Below are 20,968 nucleotides of genomic sequence, written 5' to 3'. Positions count from 1 at the left end.
TGTTAAGATCATGCTATGCCCGTCACTTGCTCTAAAAGGCCTCCTGAAGTCCTTTGTTTGAACCTGTCATATATACACCCAAGATCATATAAAAAGTGAGGACCACCACCAGACTGAGTTTGTCAATGTGAGCCTTAGTAATTATGACAATTACCTAGGCATTAGGGGTGGTGGAGGGCGTTTTAATTTGCCACAATCAATTATGAATAAAAGTATCTTCCTAATGAGGGAAACAGTGCCTGTGTCCCCTCAGAGACACTAGGGCATGAGAAAGCCAAATTGTGTCTTACCATCAGATAGGGTATGAGATGTATCAGAGTCAGGGTGCCCAGAGGCATCCCAAATTGGCATGAACGGTCCAGTATTCATCAGGTATGGGAAAGAGGAATGGATCATGCCTCTTAAGAAGGCATTTGTCTTCAGGACATTAGTTGGGACATTTGGTCGGTCTCTTTACACTTAGAGAAATTTTGGTAAAGGGACAAATCTAGTTCTCTCTCTCCAGTACTTGTTGCTTCAGTGAAGAATATGTAGCTTTGCTAAGCCTCTATTTTGCAAAAGTCTCAACAACTTCATGTGTTCAAGACTCTTGAAAGCTAGGTTTCTCAGTGTTAGAAGGGATGGATCTCCTTGTTATATAACAGGGTTGGATTGGGTTTTTACTTGGGTTATAGGAACCCTGAGCACCAGCTGGTTCTGACCTTGTAAAGAATCATCACTACTGCTGATCCTAGAGGAAGAGACAGGTCTTTGGCTCCAGAGACTTATTCTTCTCCATGTTATAGTTGCATGGAGTGTTTGTTCTTAATTTGACTGAGTTTTTAGGGACCTGAATCTTTATCGGATGGCTTGTTTCTCTGGGCTCTTTTTCTGATGGTTTGTTTCTCTCTATCTCTTATAAGCATTCCCGAGGGGATTGCTGTTCTCAGAGTTTATGGATAGACCTCTAGGACATGACCTCATCCAGGAAACAGAATGTTCCAGTATATGGGCCTATAGCCAATGGTTAAACAGGAAATGTTAAATTTTAACGTGAAAAATGAGAGGAGATATAATCACCAAAACTTTCTAATGCCTTGGGGATGTTTCATTCAGTGGTCAGTAAGGACGTAAGTCCAGGCCACCAGTTGCTTTCATGGAGAATCTGGAACCTAGGCTACCAGCCTTAGGTGACATTCTGTCACTGAGAAGCAGACGACAAAGCAGGGATCATAGAGCCAGTGTGCAGTTACTGGAGTAGGAAGTGACAAAGAATGTGACGCCTCATAGCCACCCCTCACCCCGGGGTTTTATCTCTCTGGTGATAACTGTGAAGATATCAGTCCTAGCATGTGACTTAAGGACAAGCAGCTTTTGATCCCCTTCTACATATTATGTGGACCTCAAGGAAGTACTGTGGTATCAGCGAGGAGTACCGACATCAAATCTCAGGATTCACAGACCAATGGTACAACTCCCCGATCTGCTGTTTCAAAGTGACCAGCGCACCAAAAAAGATGCCATCTGTGGAATTTTATGGCTGCAGAACTGTGAGTCACCCTCCAAGTGAAGAGGGAATGTCTCCAACAAGGCACTCTTGAAATTAGACTTGGGCCTCCAGTCTTCCTCAGTTGGAAGAGGAAGGAGAGAGAGCATCTGAGGGCAGCGGCCCAGCTCCCTTGTTGTTGGGCGAGACCAGAGGACCTCAAGCTGCATGCAGCAGAGTGCCCAGGTGTCAAGACTGTTGGAGGCGGACAGGAAGAAGGGTGAAAGAGCCACAGGTCTGTCTTCTCTCTTTCAAGCAGGGTAATTCTCCTTTGATCTTTTTTACTTATGTGATAAAGGAATTTCACATTTTCAACACTAGAAGTGAGAAAACCACCGTCCTGGTCCTGAAAGAAACTCCTTCGCCCAGCGGTGCTGCCTAGCCCCGGGGAGAGCTTGGGGCAGAGACCGAGTTGGGACTCTGGATGGCCAGTGGACGTGCCACAGCTCGGGCCCCTCGTCAGATAGACGGGTTCTGCATGGAGTTCACGAAGCTCTGCCATACCAGCATCTCTGAAGGCCTCAAGTTCTCGGTGCCAGGAAATGCACGTCTGTCCTTCCCGAGGGCTACAGCTGCACTGGGGAGAGCACGGGAACAGGGACAGAACAGTTACAGCTGCAGGGAGGAAGAAACGGGATGGAGGAGGCCTGCCAAGCAGACCCGCGGGCAGCTCTGGAGTGAATGCTTTCTGGACTTCTCTGGCACATTGGGCATGAGCTCTACACTGGGCACCTGGCCAGGGGGCTGAAGAATGGACGGCAGTGGACAGAAGGTCATTGGACAGGGAAAGATATTCATGTGTCGGGCAGTGCGCTACAAGGTTAAATTGCTACAGGCTGAAGCAAAGTCAAGCTGTCCACCCATCCTGTACACTCGGTCAGCTCACAGGGTGCTGGAAACAACTTGAGAAGCAGAAGGAAGAGCCCAAGGAAGGCTGGTCACAGTGCTCAATGTGGAGCTGCTTACCAGAGATTACCAGAGAACACATTAAGCTCATAGGCCTCGTATCTGCCAAACCTGTAGTCACCGGCTTCTGCCAGGACCAGTGGAGAAACGTGAGAGGGAAGGAGCAGGTGGCAAACTGAATGTGCAGACGGGTCCCGGGCCTCCAGCCACAGCATGAACGGTCCGTTCTCATAGCATTTCCTGCGCTTCTCCAGCCTCTCAGTCCCTGTTCAGCCTTGTGAACCCTCCAAACGTGCTCTACTCCAGGGAGCTCTATGTCCCAGCAGCACATGCTGTTTGTTTCCCTCCCTCTGCCTGGAAGTAGCCACTCTACCACACACCCGAGGCCACTCAGGCATCTGTGCGTTAGGCAATGTTGTCCTCACGCTTTCACACCACATCTCCTTGTTTTGGGCAAACATCACCAGGTAGACTCTGCACTGCCTCGCTCCCTGCCAGGGGACCCAGGCCACAGCAGGGGCACCAGACCCACCTTCTGCATGATCCTGGTCAGAATGGTCATCAAGACCACCATCCATGAGCCTCAGATCTATGCGACTACCTCCCGCATCAGAGCTGGCCTTCTTAGGTCCAGAAACTAAGAGGTGGAATTAATTGAGAGAAAGACTGTGTGGGGCTGTATGTCTTGTACATCAGTAAGTCCCAGGACATTGCACATCAGACGTATGTCTACTATCTAGACAGATAATACTCTAGAAGGAAAATGAAGCTTCATTTGACTCTTCCTTGGGAACAGACCTCCCTCCCCATCCCTGACTTCCTGACCTCTCCTGTGGAAATTTTCCATTCCAAAGTTAGTGCCTTGTACTCTTTCCCCCCAGCACTGCTGGGACGTGTTCATAAATGTGAGGGCAGAGGGTTTCTCTTCCTCTCAACCTGACCCCCGAGGAAGGGCTGGGCCCCCAAATTGAGGGCCAAGACAAAATACTGTGTTTGGTGAAGAAAGACTTGGCTAGTATACAGATTTACTCTGTTCTCCAATGTTTATGTGCTAGGGCTGAAGAGCTCCCAGCTTTCTGGGGTGACTTCTTTCTGTGTAGGTCCCAGCCTGGGGCTGTCCATCCCCACTCCTGAACAGGTGCAGTTTGGGTCACACCGTCTATGCTGAATACAGCTAGTGGGCTGAGAAAGCCAGGGGCTGCGGTTGAAAGTCAAGGCCTGGTAGAGGGTCATTACTGAGACACATACGGCCAGCAGTCTCTCCTTGCCTTTCACCTAGCTGGCCCTCGGGACTCTCCTCACCTCACCTCCTCAGTGAGCAGGGTCATGAGTGTAATCCTCTGGGGAAGGGGGATTCCACGGAGGGGAGGGGCCGCTGTCTCTGTGGTGACTCGGGCGGGCGGGGACTCCCTTTGGGGTGTTGATGTGTACAGCGCGGAAGGAGTCAGGCAGCTATAGGGAGGGGATCCCCCGTGTCCTCATACCAACTGAAGCTCCTTTATCATGATGGAAACAGGGCTGGGGGGGAGGAGGTCACGGGAGATGGACCAATTATTCCTCCAGCACCCTGACTCTTCGCCTGTTTTCTTCCGATGAAATTCTTTACATCATCCTCCCCAGTTTCAACCCCTCCCCTCTCCACCCCCGCCCCGCCCTGGCCCTGTGCCCATCCCTGCTGGCCACTGGGTCCATAGCCCAGGAGCCGCCTCCCCTTTCTCCTCCCCTGCGGTTCTTTCTGTTTTTCGTTGGCATCTGTCCGGGCATAGCCACCACCCTCCCTCTCACTCTCCCCACATCCCTTTGCTCCGCAGAGGTCCTGTGCCCTCTCCCCCTACGGCAGCCCAGCCCTCCTCTGACTGGGCGGGGAAGACTGAGGATGCATTCCGTTAGTCCCTCCACTGCCTGCCCTCCCGCCTCAGGGGACCTGAGGCTCTGAGCCGTGGCTCTCTTCCTGGGCTCCCTACAAACTGTCCCCTGCCACCCCATGAACCGTCAGCAACCTTTAAGAAAACCGAGGGGCCCCCACAGCGCTGACCTACATAGCTGGGTCCAGGGCGGGAGGGGCTCTTCCCCAAGTCCCCTCGCCCTGGCCCCGCCTCCCTGCTCCCCCCACTCTCTTCCTTGTCTCTTCGCTGACAAACCCAAGAAGGCTTGAGTTCCCACCTGGGGCAAAGGGGACCAGGCGAGCTACCCCACCCCAAATCTGGCAAAATCCGTGCTTAGCCCAAGACAGCTTTGGGTTTTCTCGGCATCCTCCTTCCCAAATATCTTGATCCTTCCGTTCGCCCAACCTTCCCCCACCTCCTCCGCTCCTGTCTGGGCTTCTTCTCCCAGCTGCTGCCACCGCTAGGGATACTGCCATCCTGGGGCCCCCCGCCCTGTGTTGTTGTTTTGCTCCAAGGAGAAGCCCCCCCCCTTCCTTGCCCACGCCCCCCTCGGCAGCCTCACCCAGGCCCCTTCCCTGCCCACTCGGAGCTGCGCCGCGGGTGGGGGCGGGCGGGGGGTGGGCAGCGGTGTTTGCATACAGCAGTTTGGGGGTTTGCACTGGCTATCCAACCCCTCCAGACACATACACAAACCCCCGACACACGCCCTTACTGAAACGGCGACAGATCTCACTCCGCCCCCAACACACACTGACACAGACATACACACAGATCCTGACACAGAAACACCAACACAGACGCGCACACCCAGACACACGCACACGGACAGCGGCACAGCCAGACCCGGGGCTGCACCAAGCCGAGCGAGCCCGGCGCACACGCACACAGCGAGGCGTACAGCAGGTGCACAGCCGGCACACCCCAGACCCACACCGACACGGATGCCTGGGCAGACCCACCCGGGTACAGCGGCGGCGAAGACTCGAACCCCCGCTTCCAGACAAAGCCCACAGGCTCCCCCGCCCCGCTGCGATCAGAGCCCCCGCCCCGGTCCCCCACTCCCCAGCGCCGCCGCCCCCCCCCCAAACTCACCGTCCTGGGAGAGGTTGGCCCCGCCGGGCGCCCCGCAGCAGGCCAGGAGCAGCAGCAGGGGCAGGGCGGAGGGGCCCCCCATGGCGCGTCCCGGCCGGCTCCCCGCTGCGCGCTGGCGAGCGTGGGTCCCCGGGGGCGGGGGCTGGGCAGGGGGTGGGCGACGACGCTGACCGACAGGGCGCCCCCCAGCCGCTTCGGAGCCCGGGGCCGAGGCGGGGACCGGGAGGGAGCCGGCGCTGCTGCAGTCGGCGGGGATTAAATAGGGCGCTCGGAGCAAACCATTCGGTTGGAGGTGGAGGGGGGGCGGCGGGGGGTTGGGCTGGTCGCGGGGGGGCCAAGCTGCCGCATTCCCCACGCCCCCCGCCTCCCACACCCCCTCCGCGCCCTCGTGGTGCCTTCCACCTTCTCCCCCGGGAGCTCCGCCAGCCGGGCGCGGGTGTGGAGCCGAGGGAGGGAGCTGGCTCAGCAGTGGGACCCAGCGCGCACCCCTCTTAGGCTTGGGTGGAGGGAGGGGACCTGGGCAGGGCCTTGGGCCAGCTGGCGGGAGCGGCCACTGCAGGCCTGGGCAAGGGCGTGCCCACTAGCCCGAGGTCCTCCAGCCCCGCCCTCCCTCCTTTGGCAACTGGGGAACCCCATGAGCCCCGGGGGGGCCCCCTCTCAAGAGTGTTGCCCAGCGACATCTCCCCATGGGTCGCCGGTTACCCTGACCGGATCTCCTAAACACACCCATCCCTAGCTCCTCTGACCCAAGAGCCCCCAATTATCTGTCCAGCAACAATGTGTGGCCCCAGGCAATTTCCCTTGAAAGGCTTCTTCCAGCAAACCCCCAGGCCATGGGAATCAACGTTTTCTTCAATCCCTTGTTCAAGAAATGACTCCCCTTCTAAAACCCGATTCCACTTCAGACTCTTGCCCAACCCAACAGCCTACAAAGCAACTCTGTAGTTTCCCCCCTTAATCCTCCTTGTCCTCCCTTTACTCACAGCCCTTCCCCCCGGTATTTTTTCTTCTTTCTTAATCTTCCAGAGGAGATTGTTCTTCCTTCTCCAGTTTTAGTAAGTAAGATTCTTGGGTGAATGGTCTGATCTGCAGACCCTCGAGAAGATGCCTTCTTTAAGGAGCCGTGCCTCTGTGGCTAAAGCAGCTCTTGTCCCTGAGGCCGGGTATAAGATGAATGAGAGAGGCAGGGCCTTTGCACTTGCTTTTAGAGCGAGAGTCGCAAGTCCCTGGGGTTTGCTGTTCTGTGTGATCTGTGTATTTCTGGAAGACTCTTGGTACATCTCAGAAAGGGAGCCCTTGAAGTCAGTTTCGCTCAACCATAGCTTTTGGGTATACATTCCTAAATCTTAGACTCTCTGAATCAAAGAATTTTAGGTATATAAGGATTCTTTAAAAACATTTGGTACATCCCCTTATTATACAGGTGGTAGGGGCTTAACTGCCCATCCAAGGTTACATGACAGTTAATAGTAGAAAACGAAAGTGGTGGTTAGGACATGGGGCAGTATGATCTCTGCAGTGTCTTCCAGTCCTGTGAGCCCATGCTTTGTCCCTGAATGATGGATTTGGGTGCATGTCTTCTAACCTCTACACCAGTACCCTTTCTGCAGCGAGACTGTGCCTCACCATGCAAATCCTTCATGTTTGGTTCATCTTGCCCCCTCTCTGACAGGCTTTCTCGGCCCTCTGTGATGGACTTAACTGTCTGCCACCTAGTAGCTCAAGGACAAGGATATGGGGAGTACTCTGTAATCGGGAAAGCTCTATGTCAGTGTTAGTCACTGATGGAGAGGCCAATGAATATTCCCTGGGAAATTCCTTCAGGATGGTCAGAATGCCGCCCCACTGTTTTCTCTGTTTCTAGAATCTCTCTGTGGTCTCTGGGGGAAGAGGTCTGCCTGCCTTTTGTACATTTTCTGAGCGTCTGGGTAGTTATTTAGAATTACTTGCAGAAGTTTTTGGCCACCTTGGGCTGTCTGACTTGCTTGCTTTCCCATATTTCAGTGACTCCAAACCATTCTCTTCCCTGGGGCTCCCTGATGTCTTAAAGTCTCTGAGAGATTAAAATGGAGGGGAGAGTGTGGTTGAAGGCTGTAGAGACCAGGATGCAAGACAGAGGAGAGGCCAGAGAGGAAGATCGGGCTTTCTGACAGTGGTGGGGCCAGGGTGGTATGAGTTTAGTCCTACAGAGAGAAAGAAGCAGTGGGTGTGTTTTCAGAGAGAATGGGGCTTCAGAAAGGAAGGATCAGGGTCTCCTAGCTGAAGGGTCTTGATGGCTAAAGAGTATTACCTTAGGAGGTAGAAGAAGCCTTAGAGATCATCAGAGCGGGCTTAAGAGATGACAGGTTACTGTCGCAGGAGTGAGAGGAGCTGGGCAGGATGGGACAGCAGGGTAGGGGATTAGGTCCCGAGCTTCTCTAACTAATCGTCTTTTCTGTCTGCTGCTCTGCCGTGATCCCCTTCTGCCTGTCCTCACCTAAAGCTCTAAGGCCTGCTGGTCGAGCCCCACCCTCTACTGTAGCCGCACAGGAGGAAGATCAAGGGTGGGGGGAGAGCGAGAGCTGTTCTGGAGAGACTATTAAGAGCTAGCAAATGTGACTCTGGAATGCTCTTTTCCTACTGGCTCCTTTTCCCTTTTCTGCATCATCAGCATCAGTTTGGCAGCACTTTAGGCCCTGGGAATAGGAAGCAGACATTGGCTTTTAGAATTATAGAATGAAAGAGTATTAGAGTCGTAAGCAACCTTCAAGATTACCTAATCAACGCCCCTTGTTGAATGGATGAAGAAGATGAGGCTCGGAGAAGTTGAGTGACTTCCCCCGATCACATAGGTGCACGCAGTAAAGGGGTTAGCCACGTTGGATAGGGAGGCAGATAGTCCCCTCGGGGGCAGGAGGAATAAGGAGAATCATTGTCAGTACTTCTGAGCAGTGTACAAATTGAGGAATTGCTCACTCCTGCGTGTCTCTGAGTGAAAGGGTAGCTTCTCCTGCAGATGTGGATGTCTCCGTTGGGAATAAGTCCTTGCCTATAATCATTCTAATGCCCTTTGTACATGCGTGCACACCCGGCATCTCACTCCTAATCACTAGGAGTAGAGTTTTTGCAAAGCAAGACTGACCTACAAGGATTATCCCCATCATGTAAATAGGTAAAATAAAAGTATCCATGTTGGATTGTGATCTCTATGGTTACTTTCCACTCTAAAATGCTGTGACACACAATATGCATTTCTAAGAGACTTGCACAAAGTGTGGAGTAGGTTGTCTGTGGGATTAAAGAGCTGGTAGCTACAGTGGAGGCTGGGTGTCAGGGGGAAGCAGAGAAGGAGACTGGAGAGAAGGCGGGTTTTGGCTCCTGGATGCTCCTGTCCACTCAGCAACAGCCTAGGGAGCTGGGGGTGTGGAATGTGGTGCTGGCACTGGTGCTGGGCTAGATGCAGCTGTGTGGGCCCTGGGCATTCCTTTCCCCATGCTGGTCCTGCTCCTGCTCAGGATGGGAGGGGGCCTCAGCCAAGCCCGGTGAATACTAGGTATTATTCATCCAGGAGGGGATGACCGCACCTGTAGGAAACAGCTCGGAAGACTGGGCTCAGTTCTGCTCTGGACTCTAATCCTTCTCGTCTCTATGATTTTTCCTTTATCAGTGAATTCTACGTGGGTTTCCACATTGCTTTTCTCTTTAATTTTCCACCCAGCTGAACCAGTACTCCTCATACTGCTTCCTTCTTCCATTATCCAGTTTTAATTAACCCCATCCTTAATAATCACCTCTGTATGCATTTTAATTCTAACCTTAATTGAATTCTAATTTCAATCCTAACCCTAATCTATTACAGACTCTAACTATTAGTCCTAATACCAACCCCAATTTAATTGTCAATTTGAGCCAGCATCTTCATTCTAACCTGCTGTGAGCCAGCAACTAGGACAGCAACACACATATAATAAAAATGATCACAGGTACCATTTGAGAATCCGACGTTTGCCACATTTGGCGCTGGGTACTTTACGTGCAGAGCATCTCATTGAGGGACTGGAAAGTACCTGAAGGTGGATGGAATTATTAGCTGCCTTACAAATATGAGGAAACAAAGGCTTAACGAGATATGTCATTTGACAATAGTGGGTCCGAATCTACTAGTTACGGCCCGCTTGAACTTAAAGCCTGTGCTCATTCCTCTTTCTGCCAACAAATACTTTCTGACCAACCCTTTCCTAAAATCCTAACTAAATCTGACTGGAATGACTTCTAAAATATTGAGTTTCCCGAGAGTGTATTATTAGTTTAGGGTTTTTATTTGTTTGTTTGTTTACTAAATAGTGGTACAAAATAGAAACCAAACAAGTACACCAACACAAAAGCCCAAATCTCCCTGCCCAGAAACCCCATTGACACTTTAAAAACGTGAATGTATTTATAAGTTAAAATAATCAAACTATAGAAAGAAACAAACTGAAAAGCCTCCTTTTCCTTCCCAGACTTGCTGAATTCCAACCCCCCCCCCCCACCTTGGGCAGGGGGGACGTTGTTGGCATTAAATTTGCCCAGCAAGCCTGCCTCCCACAGCATATCAGAACAGCAGATAAAGTCAAGGTCAATACCTGTCCATGAAATCACCCTAGGTGTATATATGACTTAGGCATGAAAATCGCTGGACAATTTGAATTTATGATTAACAGTAACTGTGAAAGGCCAACGATATGCCAGGTGCTACACAAAGTTCTTTCCTGTTAGTATTCCTTTTGGTGCTCCCAAGCTTTCTGGACAGCATGCATTACCCCTGCTGTACAGACAGGGGTGATCCTGTCTGAGCCTCAGGAGGAGATAAAGCCTGGAGACACCAAATGACTGGCCCAAGAACACAGAGACGTGGCAGAGAGATCCAGGTTTCAGATACACTAGATCTGTCCTAGCCCAGAGCCTAAGTGTTCAGCGCCTGGGTTGAGCCAGGAGACTTGTTAGATAGAAAAGGTCATTTGAGCTTTGTTCTGCAGGAGGGAAGAGGCACTGCTTGACATTAGAGAGGAGGATGACCTGAGAGACTATGGGAGGACGCAGATCAGTCTGGCAGGAGGCAGTGCAAGGGGAAACGGAGCAGGACAACCTGAGCACAGAGGGGAATGAGTGCAAGGTGCAAGTCATCGGGGATGGAACAAATATGAGCTGAGACTGGGGACAGTTTTTGTGATAAATTCAGGCAAATATAAAATCATGCAATAAATGTGTGTGCCACTTTGTTTCAGCGACGGGCTGATTGACGAATTTCGGAAAGACGGTAGACACACATAATCATCTGCAAACAAAAATACCCATTTTCGGTTACATGGGTATTTACAGCCTCTCCAGCGAATATCCCAGCTTCCTTCTCCTTGCATTCTGTGCTCCACAATATTAAATGGCTTGTAATTTCCCAAACACACTGTGTTGTTTCATGCCTCAGTGTTTTTGCACATACTATTTCCTATACCTGGATTGCCCATCTCATTAAGTCTGATGAAACTGGCGCTTGTGTTTATCTATCCAAACTTTGATTAGGTGCCGCTGCCTCTGTGAAGTTTTCTAGTCAGAGATACTCACTCCTTGCTACGTGCTACCACGATAGGGGATATAACCTCCCCTTGTTATCCTTCTTTTGTGGTGGTGCAAGGATTTGTCTGTGTTTTTCTTCGCTAACTGTGAGCTCTTTGAGGGCAGCAATGATAGTTCACGAATCTTGTTATTCCCAGTGCTTAGTGTGGAAACAGAAAAATAGTAGATTCTCAGTTAATTCTACTGCATTTAACTGAAATAGCATATTTATAAACACAGAGACTTGATGAACCATTTTTCTTCAGAAGTACATACATGTATATAACCAACCACATTTCACTGGCATATTCCCTGCAGTTATGTATGCGTTCAAGTAGATACAATGGGTGGCTCAGATGGTTGAGCAACTGCCTTCGGCTTGGGTCATGATCCTGGAGTCCTGGGATCGAGTCCCGCATCGGGCTCCCTGCTCCTTGGGAGCCTGCTTCTCCCTCTGACCCTCTTCCCTCTCATGCTCTCTATCTCTCATTCTCTCTCTCTCAAATAAATAAAATCTTAAAAAAAATAAGTTGAATGATTCTAATACATGTGTACACGTATTTCCAACCACTTATTCAAGATACATTTTTGTCATTCTTGGAATTGACTTGAGAGCTTGCCACATCCTTTTGCATATCTTCAGTTGTGGAAAATTTTCATCCTTTGAGGATGGCTTTTAATTTTGAAAATAGCCGAATGCCCTTAGGATCCAAGCCTTGTGGATAAGTGGTGGTTCATATTGGGTAATACAAAAACAGGATTTGGCTGTGGGGTAATAGTAGATGACTTACAGGTTGACTAATAATGGTGGTTCTTAAGGCAGTTCCTGAAGAGGAGTTCTAGAAAATTTCTGAGCAAAGGCATTCTGGTCTATTTGTTAATACAAACAAAATTAAGCTAGAGTACTGTCATTTTGTACTCACACCTGGTGGACGTACTTGCATGGATATAAGAACACAAGAGATCATATGTCCGAGAATAGAACTCTCTGATCATTCTTTCATTCGTTCATTTGTAGCTATGGAATTTTTATGTGCCATGCACGGTGCTTGTTGAAATCGGGTGTTTTGACCCAGCTGTTTTGTTGCAATCTATACAAAAAATAATCTGTAACCCCAGGTTTTATTTTTTCAATTACAAAACAAAATGATCAGTGAATGTTCTTAACCCCATCTCCAATTTCCAGCCCAGTTTTGAGCCTTATTTTATCCGTAAGGAAATATACAAAAGTCAGGGATAGAATAATATTCAGGGAGTGAAATACTTGGTAATTAAGACTAGCCTGGCAGTAATGGTTTGCTTTTTAGAATAAGATAGGAATGAATGTTAAAAAATGCTACAACAAAATGTCAGTGTCTGGTGCTGGGCTCTTGAGATGAGCAAGTCTGAAACTAACCTTTAAGGAGCTCAGAGTCCAGTAGGGAAAATAGGCATGTAAGCACATAATTGCTACACCGTGTGATAAATACTGTGGTGCAATTCCAAATATGGCCTGTAGAATCACAGAAGAGACAGAGATTACATTTGTGGGAAACGTTAAGGAATGACTGGGAGTCAACCAGGTATAAAAAGAATGAAGGCATTAACAAAAGAGGGGAGAGTGTATGCAAAAGCAGGGAAGCTAGAAGCAGCCCCCTCAGTTGTCACTAGATTGTGAAAGGAATTTATGCCAGAGATAGCTCCTAATTCTGCAGACCAGGAGCCAATGGAGGGTTTTAAGCAGGGAAATGTCAGTGCCGGATTTGCATTTTAGAGTGATAACTCTGGCAGTAGTGGATGGATGGACTGGCGGATACTCATCATTTGATTCAGAAGGCTGACCCTTCTGGAGACCACAGATCCAGTACCATGACATTGAGTAGGGCCCCCTGAGTGTGGGCTTGTCTGATCCTGTGGGCAGAGTAGAGATAACACCCAGAACACAGCTTGAGGACCCAGCCAGCCCTCAGTACCCGCCCCCTCCCAGTAGACAGTGCCTTGGAGACAGGAACTTGTTGTGTAGAGGAAGGGGGTAGGTACCATGACCAGCTGTCCTGGCTTTCCAGGGACTGAGGCACTTTCCAGAACTTTCAGTGCTAAGATTGGGAAAGTCCTGGATACACTGGGATGGTTGGTCAACAGATAGTTGCCTCCTGGCACCTGTTACTCGGAGCATCTCCCTGGCAACCAGCTGGGGGTCATCTCCAGGGCAGACTGGAGGGGAAGGAAAGTGGAGTTATTTTATGTTTTAGGGGGAGGGGAGAGATGGGAAGGGGTGGGGGATAGTGGTGATTCAGAAGAGCTAGGCCAGTTGAACAGAAAAGAGAGAAGAAAGGCCAAGTAGGAGACAGAGTGTGGAGGCTGGTTTCTCCCCAGGACCCCACCTCCGCTCTCTGAGATGCTGGGCTCTCTGCTGGTGGTAGGGAACATTGCAGACTCAAAAGAACAGGCATTGCAAAGAGTGAACGTGTTTATTTAGCTTTTCCTTCATGCATAGGGTTCATATATTCATGCATACATTTATTCGTTCAACATTCATGGAGGGCTTACTGTGCAGATGCTCTGTCATTTAGTCTTCGCACATGACTTGTAGGTAGAGTTATTCCCATTTTTCAGATGAGAAAAATGAGTCTTAGGAAATGTGGTAACTTCCTTTGAGTCACACATTACCTGGTAGAGCTGAGATCTTAATTTAGCTCTGTCTCCAAAGTGCCCGGTCATTCCAGCAAACCAGCATATCCACCTGTTACAAATAATACAGATTCTCAGGAGATTCTGGTTCTGTAACCTCACAATAAAGATTCCCAGCCTCACTGTTAGCAAGTACCCCCAGATGATGCCCAGACCCCGACAGTCCTGAGAAACAACATGCCTCAGCCCCTGTCTCCTCACAGAGACCCCGCTGACTTGTGAGAGAACCCCATGTGTAAGTAGCTCAGTAGAATACTGTTGGGTTAAGTTTTAAAAGCAAAATATAACCGAGTCTTTCAGTAAGTAGTTTTTCCTGACTTTTTCTCTACAACGATTGCTAAATGTTTATTATTTATAAAGCTCTGTGCAGTCTGGCCCTTTCCTAGCTCTGACACCCTGTAACTGATGGCCACAGGATTCCCCCTTGAGTATCTGTCCCTAACACACCCAAGCCTTCTAGCTAGCTGGCTAGCCTTCCTGCGCCAGAACCTTCCCCCTCTGCTCTGTAGGAAGCTGCTCTTGCATGCACATCTTAGCTTCAGTGTCGCCTCCCCTGGGAGACCTTCCCACTGCCTTGCAAACACCTCTCATTTTCGGCTACAGTCTTAATCATGTGTCTTTGGTTTGTGTATTCGTTATCTGTGCGGCTTCTCCTGGTAGACAGAAGCGCCACAGGATAGGGAAGACCTGTCAACTTGGATCAAAGCTGTTGCCAGTAGCCTGAGGATATTGCGCATAATAATCTCTGGCATGTAGTAGGTGCTTAGTAAATGTTTGCATAAATGCATGAAAGAAAACACTCTCTAGGGGTACCTGGGTGGCTCAGTCGGTTAAGTGGCTACCTTGGCTCAGGTCATGATCCTGGGGTCCTGGGATCTAGGGGTCCTGGGATGGAGCCCCTTGTCAGGGCCCCCACTCAGCAGGGAGTCTGCTTCTCCCTCCCCCTCTGCCCCTCTCCCCTACTTGTGCTCCCGTGCTCTTTCTCTCTCTCTCAAATGAATAAATTTTTTAAAAAAATCTTAAAAAAAAAAAAAGAACATTCTCACTCATCACACGAGAGAGAGTGTCCACATTCTTGGACTTTACAGTTAAGAATATTTTTCTTGGGCCCCAAGCAAATCTCCCTCTGTCATTTAACCTGTTTCCTGCTGGTTCATGAAAGAAAACGTCTCTTTCTCTTCACCAGCCTCGATGTAGCATCTTCTGGAGGCTGTGAGACTGTTAGTAACTTGCCCCTCAACCTCCCAGGTGTCAGGTGAATGTGTCCTAACTCCTAACTTCCTGCCCATTCTTTTCTCATTGGAACCTCTTCTCTGATCCTCTTTACTTAGATAGTCGGGTTCAGAACAGGTCCTGGTAGGTGAGTAAGGCCCTGTCTGATGGTTACGAGCATCTCATGCTCCTGCTGGCTCTCTTGTATGTTTTCCTGCTGTTCTTTTTTTTTTTTCCCAAGAGGTTTGACCATTTTTATTTTATTTTATTATTTTTTTAAGATTTTATTTATTAGAGAGGGAGAGCAGAGCACAAGCAGGGGGAACAGCAGACAGAGGGAGAGGGAGAAGCAGGCTCCCCACTGAGGAGAGAACCCAACGGACCCTGGGATCATGACCTGAGCTGAAGGTGGACTCTTCACCGACTGAGCCACCCAGGCACCCTGTTTTTCTGCTGTTCTTGATTTAAACTGTCTCTTTGGCTAATTAATGGTCACTTTTGGTCCATTTTGGTTCTAATACCTTCGTAAGCCCTCAAATTCCAGGGCTTGCTACCGTTAAGAGTAGCATTCCCTTGCCAGGTGACACCTGCTGAGATTTACCACCAGATCCCACCCCAGGGCTTCCTCGTGTTCCCGTGGCTGAGCCAGAAATGGAGGCAGATGCACTTGGGTGTTTTCGCCCCACTCATGTGAGCCCTGGCTAGCATTGGGCGGAGTGCTTGTGTGTCCTGCTCTAAGAACGTTAAGCAAGTTTCAGGAACCATTCCTGACTCACTGAAGATACAGTGTGGGAGGGAGAAAGTGTGGATTTTGAAGTTGGGCTCCCCTGTGCTTGAAGATGGACCAACTGGGCCACTGCCGTTGAGATCAGTCTTTTCATTTGTTAAACGTTAGACATAATCATCGACTGTCCCCATTGGCTTGTGGTGAAGAGTGAGGACATTCATATTCATGTGAAACACTGATCTGATTTAAGAACTCAGCACATGTTAGTTCTCTCTCTCTGTGCTGCCTTCACCCTGGAGCAGAGGTGTGGGGGATTGTCTCTGGCTGCCTGGGTGGACCGTAGACTCTTGCTCGGTGCCCATTGTCTGAATAGAAAGTGCTACCTGGGTCTAGAGTTTCAGTTCCAACTCCTTGACCACTCCTACCTGGAGCGCCGCCTTTCATCCTGCTCTCTGCTACCCTCGTGTGGCCACCCCGACCCCGCACCATTCCCGATCCTCTGCTCCCTCGGTGTGGTGGCTTTGCTGTAATGCAGCGCCTCGCAGCTTCTTGGCCAAACTGGCTCCTAACTCCTCTGTGTCTCAAACACACACGTAAAACAGAGTTCAGTTTAATTTCAGTCTTGTCTTGTCAGGTAATATTATATAGGTTCTTCTAACCATTACTCATCCCTTCTAATATGCATCTCATCTGTAAGAGATGCTTGCTGCAGGAAACATGTGGAGAGTTTGGGTGCCAGTAAGGTCACTTCGGGTTTCAAATCCCATGATCTGTTGCTTTGTTCGACACAAAGTTCTCTGACCCATGAGTGCTGAGACAACAGTTGCCGTAGGTTATTTATTTTTTTTTAAGATTTTATTTATTTATTTGGGAGAGAGATAGAGAGTCAGTGCACACAAGCAGAGGGAGTGGCAGGGAGAGGGAGAAGCAGCTCCCCACTGAGCAGGGAGCCCAATGCGGGGCTTGATCCCAGGACCCTGGGATCATGACCTGAGCCGAAGGCACTCGCTTAACCAACTGAGTCACCCTGGGCACCCCACCATAGGTTATTTTGTCATAGAAATCCTCTCTTTTTGCCCTTAAGTCCAGATCTCTGCAACCACTTCTCCTACTTGCATGGCTGTCTAGCAAGAGTGACAAAGGGTTATTTGGGATACAGTAAATACACTATTCTGTTTGAAAAACTTTAAGGATGAGAATAAAGGGAAATTCACTTGGTGAAGTGGTTTTAAACTAAATTTGAGAGGGTCGGACTTGAGTACCAGACACTGAAGAGGTTTTTGTTTTTGTTTTTGAAAGAGAGAGAGTGGGGAGGGGCAGAGGGACAAAGGGAGAAGGGAGAGAGAATCTTAAGCAGGTTCCACACCCAGTAGGGAGCCTGATGCTGGTCTCAATCTCACAACCCTGAGATCATGTGTTGAGCCAAAATCAAGAGTCGCATGCTTAACTGACTGAGCCACTCAGAGTGGCTTAGCGCCCCTGCAGAGTTTTATCTTTAACCCAAGGAGAGTGAGAAAAATTTTGTAGCAGGATGTTATGTGATTGAATTATTGCTTAAAGATTAACCATCAGATTCACAATGACAAAGGTGTTAATTCTTTCTCCCACTTAATCTGTAAATTCAGTGCAATCCCATGCTAAATCCCAATATTTTATTTATTTTTGTTTTTGAAGATTATTTATTTATTTATTTATTTATTTATTTACTTATTAGAGAGAGAGAGAGCAAGAGAAAGCACAAGCAGTGGGAGGAGCAGAAGCAGACTCCATGCTGAGTGGAGTCCACTGTGAGATCATGACCAGAACTGAAATCAAGAGTCAAATGCCTAACTGACTGCACCACCCAGGTCCCCCCAGTATTTTATTTTTATGGAACTTGATCCATTGATCCTAACATTCCCTTAGAAGAGAAAGTCAAGAATAGCCATATATATATGTATTTTTTTTTTTAACACACAGGGTTGGGGAGGTTGGGGAGATTATTCCAGCTATCCTAAGTTACTTTAAAATTATAGTAATGAAAACATTGAAGTATTGTCCAGGATTACACAAACAGTTCAATGGAACAAGAGAGAGACCATGGTCACAAACTGATGTGGAAATTTAGTGTATGAATTTGGTGTATGAATATAGTGCATGAAGAATCATACACTATATCATATACTATGTTTCTAATCACTGACTAAGGATTGGACTGTTTAATGCATGGTATTAGAATAATAGATTATCTATTTGCCAGTTGGCATGGGATAGGTTGAGCCCTCCCTCATACCATATGCAAAAATAAATTTCAGCTGGACTGAAGTACTAAATTTTATAAACAAAACAGAGCAAAAGAAATTGTTCAACACTAATAGAAAAAGTGTTTAATAATATTTATGTTTAATACATAAAAATACATTTAACCTTCCTAAGCCAGACACAACACCCAGAATCCATGAAAGAAAGGACTGACAAGTTTTACTGCTTAATTTTTTTAAATGATATAAATGTAGATACCATAGACAAAATATAAAAGTAAGTTACAGTCTGGGGACAATTTATTTACAACACATATAGCTAAGTATTACATGGATAACATGCAAAATACCTAATAAATACACATAAAAAGCTAAACAATCCAAAAGAAAAGTAGACAAAGTATATGAGTAGGAATTCTCAGAAGAAACACAGTTATCTATTAAACATCTGAAAACATGGTCAATGGCATTTGGATTTGGAGAAATACAAGTTAAAGCAACAAAGAGCCCTGAAATTGTTAAAAAGTATCAAAGACTAGGGGCGCCTGGGTGGCCCAGTTGGTTAAGCATCTGACTCTTTGCTTCAGCTCAGAACATGATCTCAGGGTCCTGAGATCGAGCCCCATGCCTGGCTCCACACTGAGCGTGGAGTCTGCTTGAGATTCTCTCTCCTTCTCCCTCTGCCCCTCCCGCTTGTATGCGTTCACACACACGCTCTCTCTCTCTCTCTCTCTCTCTCTCTCAAAATAAATAAATAATTTTTTAAAAAGTATCAGAGACCCATCAGATTGTTAAAAATTAAAATGATGGATCACATCCAGTGTTGGCAAGTGTTTGGGGAAATAAGCACCTTCATTTACTGTTAATGAAAATGTAAATAGGAGCAGCCGTCTTGGAGATATTTTGGCAGAATGTATCAAAATTAAAAATTGAAACACCAATGGTGCTATTTCCACAAACCCGTGCTATATGTCTAGTCACACATGAGCACCGTAATTTATGTGCATAGATGTGAATCAAGTCATTGTTTCCAGTAGAGAAAAATAGCAAGCAACCTAAATATCCATCAATAGTGGATTTGTTAAATAAATTATACTATATCTGTACTTTGTGATAACACGTAACAGTTAATAAAGAATGAGGTAAATTTATATATACCAACTTGGAAAGATAACCAAGATGTATTGTTAAATGAAAATACAAAGAAAGTACACATGCTATTATCCCTTTTGTATAAAATAGGAAAGAAACCTAAAACAATATATGTGCCTAGGTTATGTTTCATCTACGTGTAAATGTGTGTTTAAGTATACGAACTGCTACTTACTGGCAGTGTGACTTTGGACAAAGTGCTTAACCTTTCAGTATTTTATTCTCCCTGGGTGGAGAATAAAAATAATAATAATCATACATATCCCCTAGGGTTGTATAACATAAGGAAATAAATCCATTCATTTAAAGTTCTTTGAATAGTACATGGCACTTGGTAGACACTTGATGAGTGCTCCTATTATTCAGATCCATATTCAGCTTGGAAAATTATGAGTTCTGGGGTGGGAGTGAGAATTGAGTCATAAAGGAAGGGGACTCTAATTGTTTATATGATATACTTAATTTTTTTTTACAGTGATCATGTGCTTCTGTGCTGAGTAATTAAAAAATAATTTTAAAAGCTTATTCTAAGGAGATCTATTAAAAGATAATTATAGAAATGCAGGAATGAAGTCAAGCAGTTCTGAGCTGGGGTGACGGCATTGGGAACAGAAAGGGGGTGCTCTGGTTGGTGGTGGTTTTGGGAGGTGAAAGAGAGAAAAGGGTAGACACTGCTCTCAGTTTGAGAGATTGATCTGGAAAATGCTGAACCATGGAATCTTTTCGTGAGGTGTAGTATTTTGAGACGGAGGAAGATTAGTTTTGTTTAAACTGGGTTGAGGGTAAGCTTCTGGGACCCTTCTAACAGGACTCATTCAGTAGACAGCACGTAGAGACTGGAGCCCTGGACAAAGCTGACTGTTTCGATACCACTTTGAGGTAGAACAGCGGGGAAAGTCTCAAGTTCTCAGCTCTCATTTTAAGGGTTCCCGTGTAATATATCCATTATAAAAATAAACAAGTGTGGCATTCTGGAACAGTCCCTAGGCTAGGGAGACAGAGACCTGTTCTAGCCCGTTGTTTATCCATTTCCCCCCCAGCAAACATATATTGAGTAACTGCCACCTGCCGGGTGCTGTACAGACTGACAAGATACAAGGGGCTCCCAGTGCTCTGGGTCCAGCAGGACACAGACGTGCACACAGCGAGGGCAGTGTCATGTGCTCTGTGCTCTAAAGGGGCGTGCACAGGGGCAGTCACTGCCTGAGGCTGGTGGGCTCCAGTCTGCGGGGGTCCAGGTGGATGTTGGGGAAGATCTTACAGAAACGGAGGTGAAGGGCCTAAGTCTTTAAGGAGGAGGAGCAGTTTCCAGACAGATGTGGGAGCAGGAGAAGGGAAGGGCATTCCAGAAAGATGGAACAGTGCACACCGAGGCATAACCAGAACAGTTTTTGGGTTTGTGTGTGTGTGTGTGTGTGTTTAGGGAATTATAAGTATTTTGGCATTGTGCAACATAAGGCCGGAAGTGGGTGGGGAATGAGAGTAAATGAAGCTGAAAAGAGGGGCAGGAATCACATTGTAGATGGCCTTTAGGCTCTTCTCTGGACTATGGGTTTTCCTTCCAGAAAAATCACCACTGCTCTGTCGACTGTGTGGCAGATGGTGGAAGGGGAAAGGGCCAGGTGCAGATAGACAAGTGAGGGATTATGAAAATATTCCAATAGGCCTGCCCACGAGCCAGGACTCACATAGCACAGCGGCTGATGGGACGCCGAGCTCGCGTTGAGGGAAGGCGTCGCGGCAGACTCCAGGCTTCTAGCGCAGGCGACCCGATGGCCAGCCCTGTCTCCCTCGTGCTGTTTTCTGCCAAATCAGTCTTGTCCTTTCCATTTACTGTGTGTAGCCAGTTCTATGACTGGGGTGCGGACCTCTGTTAGGACTTACCTCGGCGAGGGCCTAAAGCCTCCGCACCTTGCCCTCTGGAAATGATCTACCGCCTGGCAGCTGGAACGATCTCTCTGAAATGCACATCAAGTCACAGTTCTCC

The 20,968-nt window shown here is 47.9% G+C and overlaps 1 protein-coding gene across 3 annotated transcripts in view; it reads right to left on the bottom strand.

The window, feature by feature from the left end:
* The window catches only part of CADM3 (cell adhesion molecule 3), a 29,117-nt gene extending 23,463 nt beyond the window's left edge, over positions 1-5,654 (bottom strand). For 2 of the 3 annotated variants that reach the window (XM_027611303.1, XM_027611305.2), the window contains exon 1: positions 5,410-5,654. In XM_027611303.1, coding sequence (XP_027467104.1) covers positions 5,410-5,491 — 82 coding nt within the window. In that variant the 5' untranslated portion in view covers positions 5,492-5,654. The remainder of the gene's footprint in view (positions 1-5,409) is intronic. The other variant, XM_027611304.1, reaches the window with a different exon arrangement.
* Between the last annotated feature and the right edge of the window lie 15,314 nt (positions 5,655-20,968).

The sequence above is a fragment of the Zalophus californianus genome, chromosome 10, assembly GCF_009762305.2.
Source record: "Zalophus californianus isolate mZalCal1 chromosome 10, mZalCal1.pri.v2, whole genome shotgun sequence".
Classification (NCBI taxonomy): domain Eukaryota; kingdom Metazoa; phylum Chordata; class Mammalia; order Carnivora; family Otariidae; genus Zalophus; species Zalophus californianus.
Note: the sequence above shows the minus strand (reverse complement) of the source record. Positions and strands in the feature narration are given on the sequence as shown.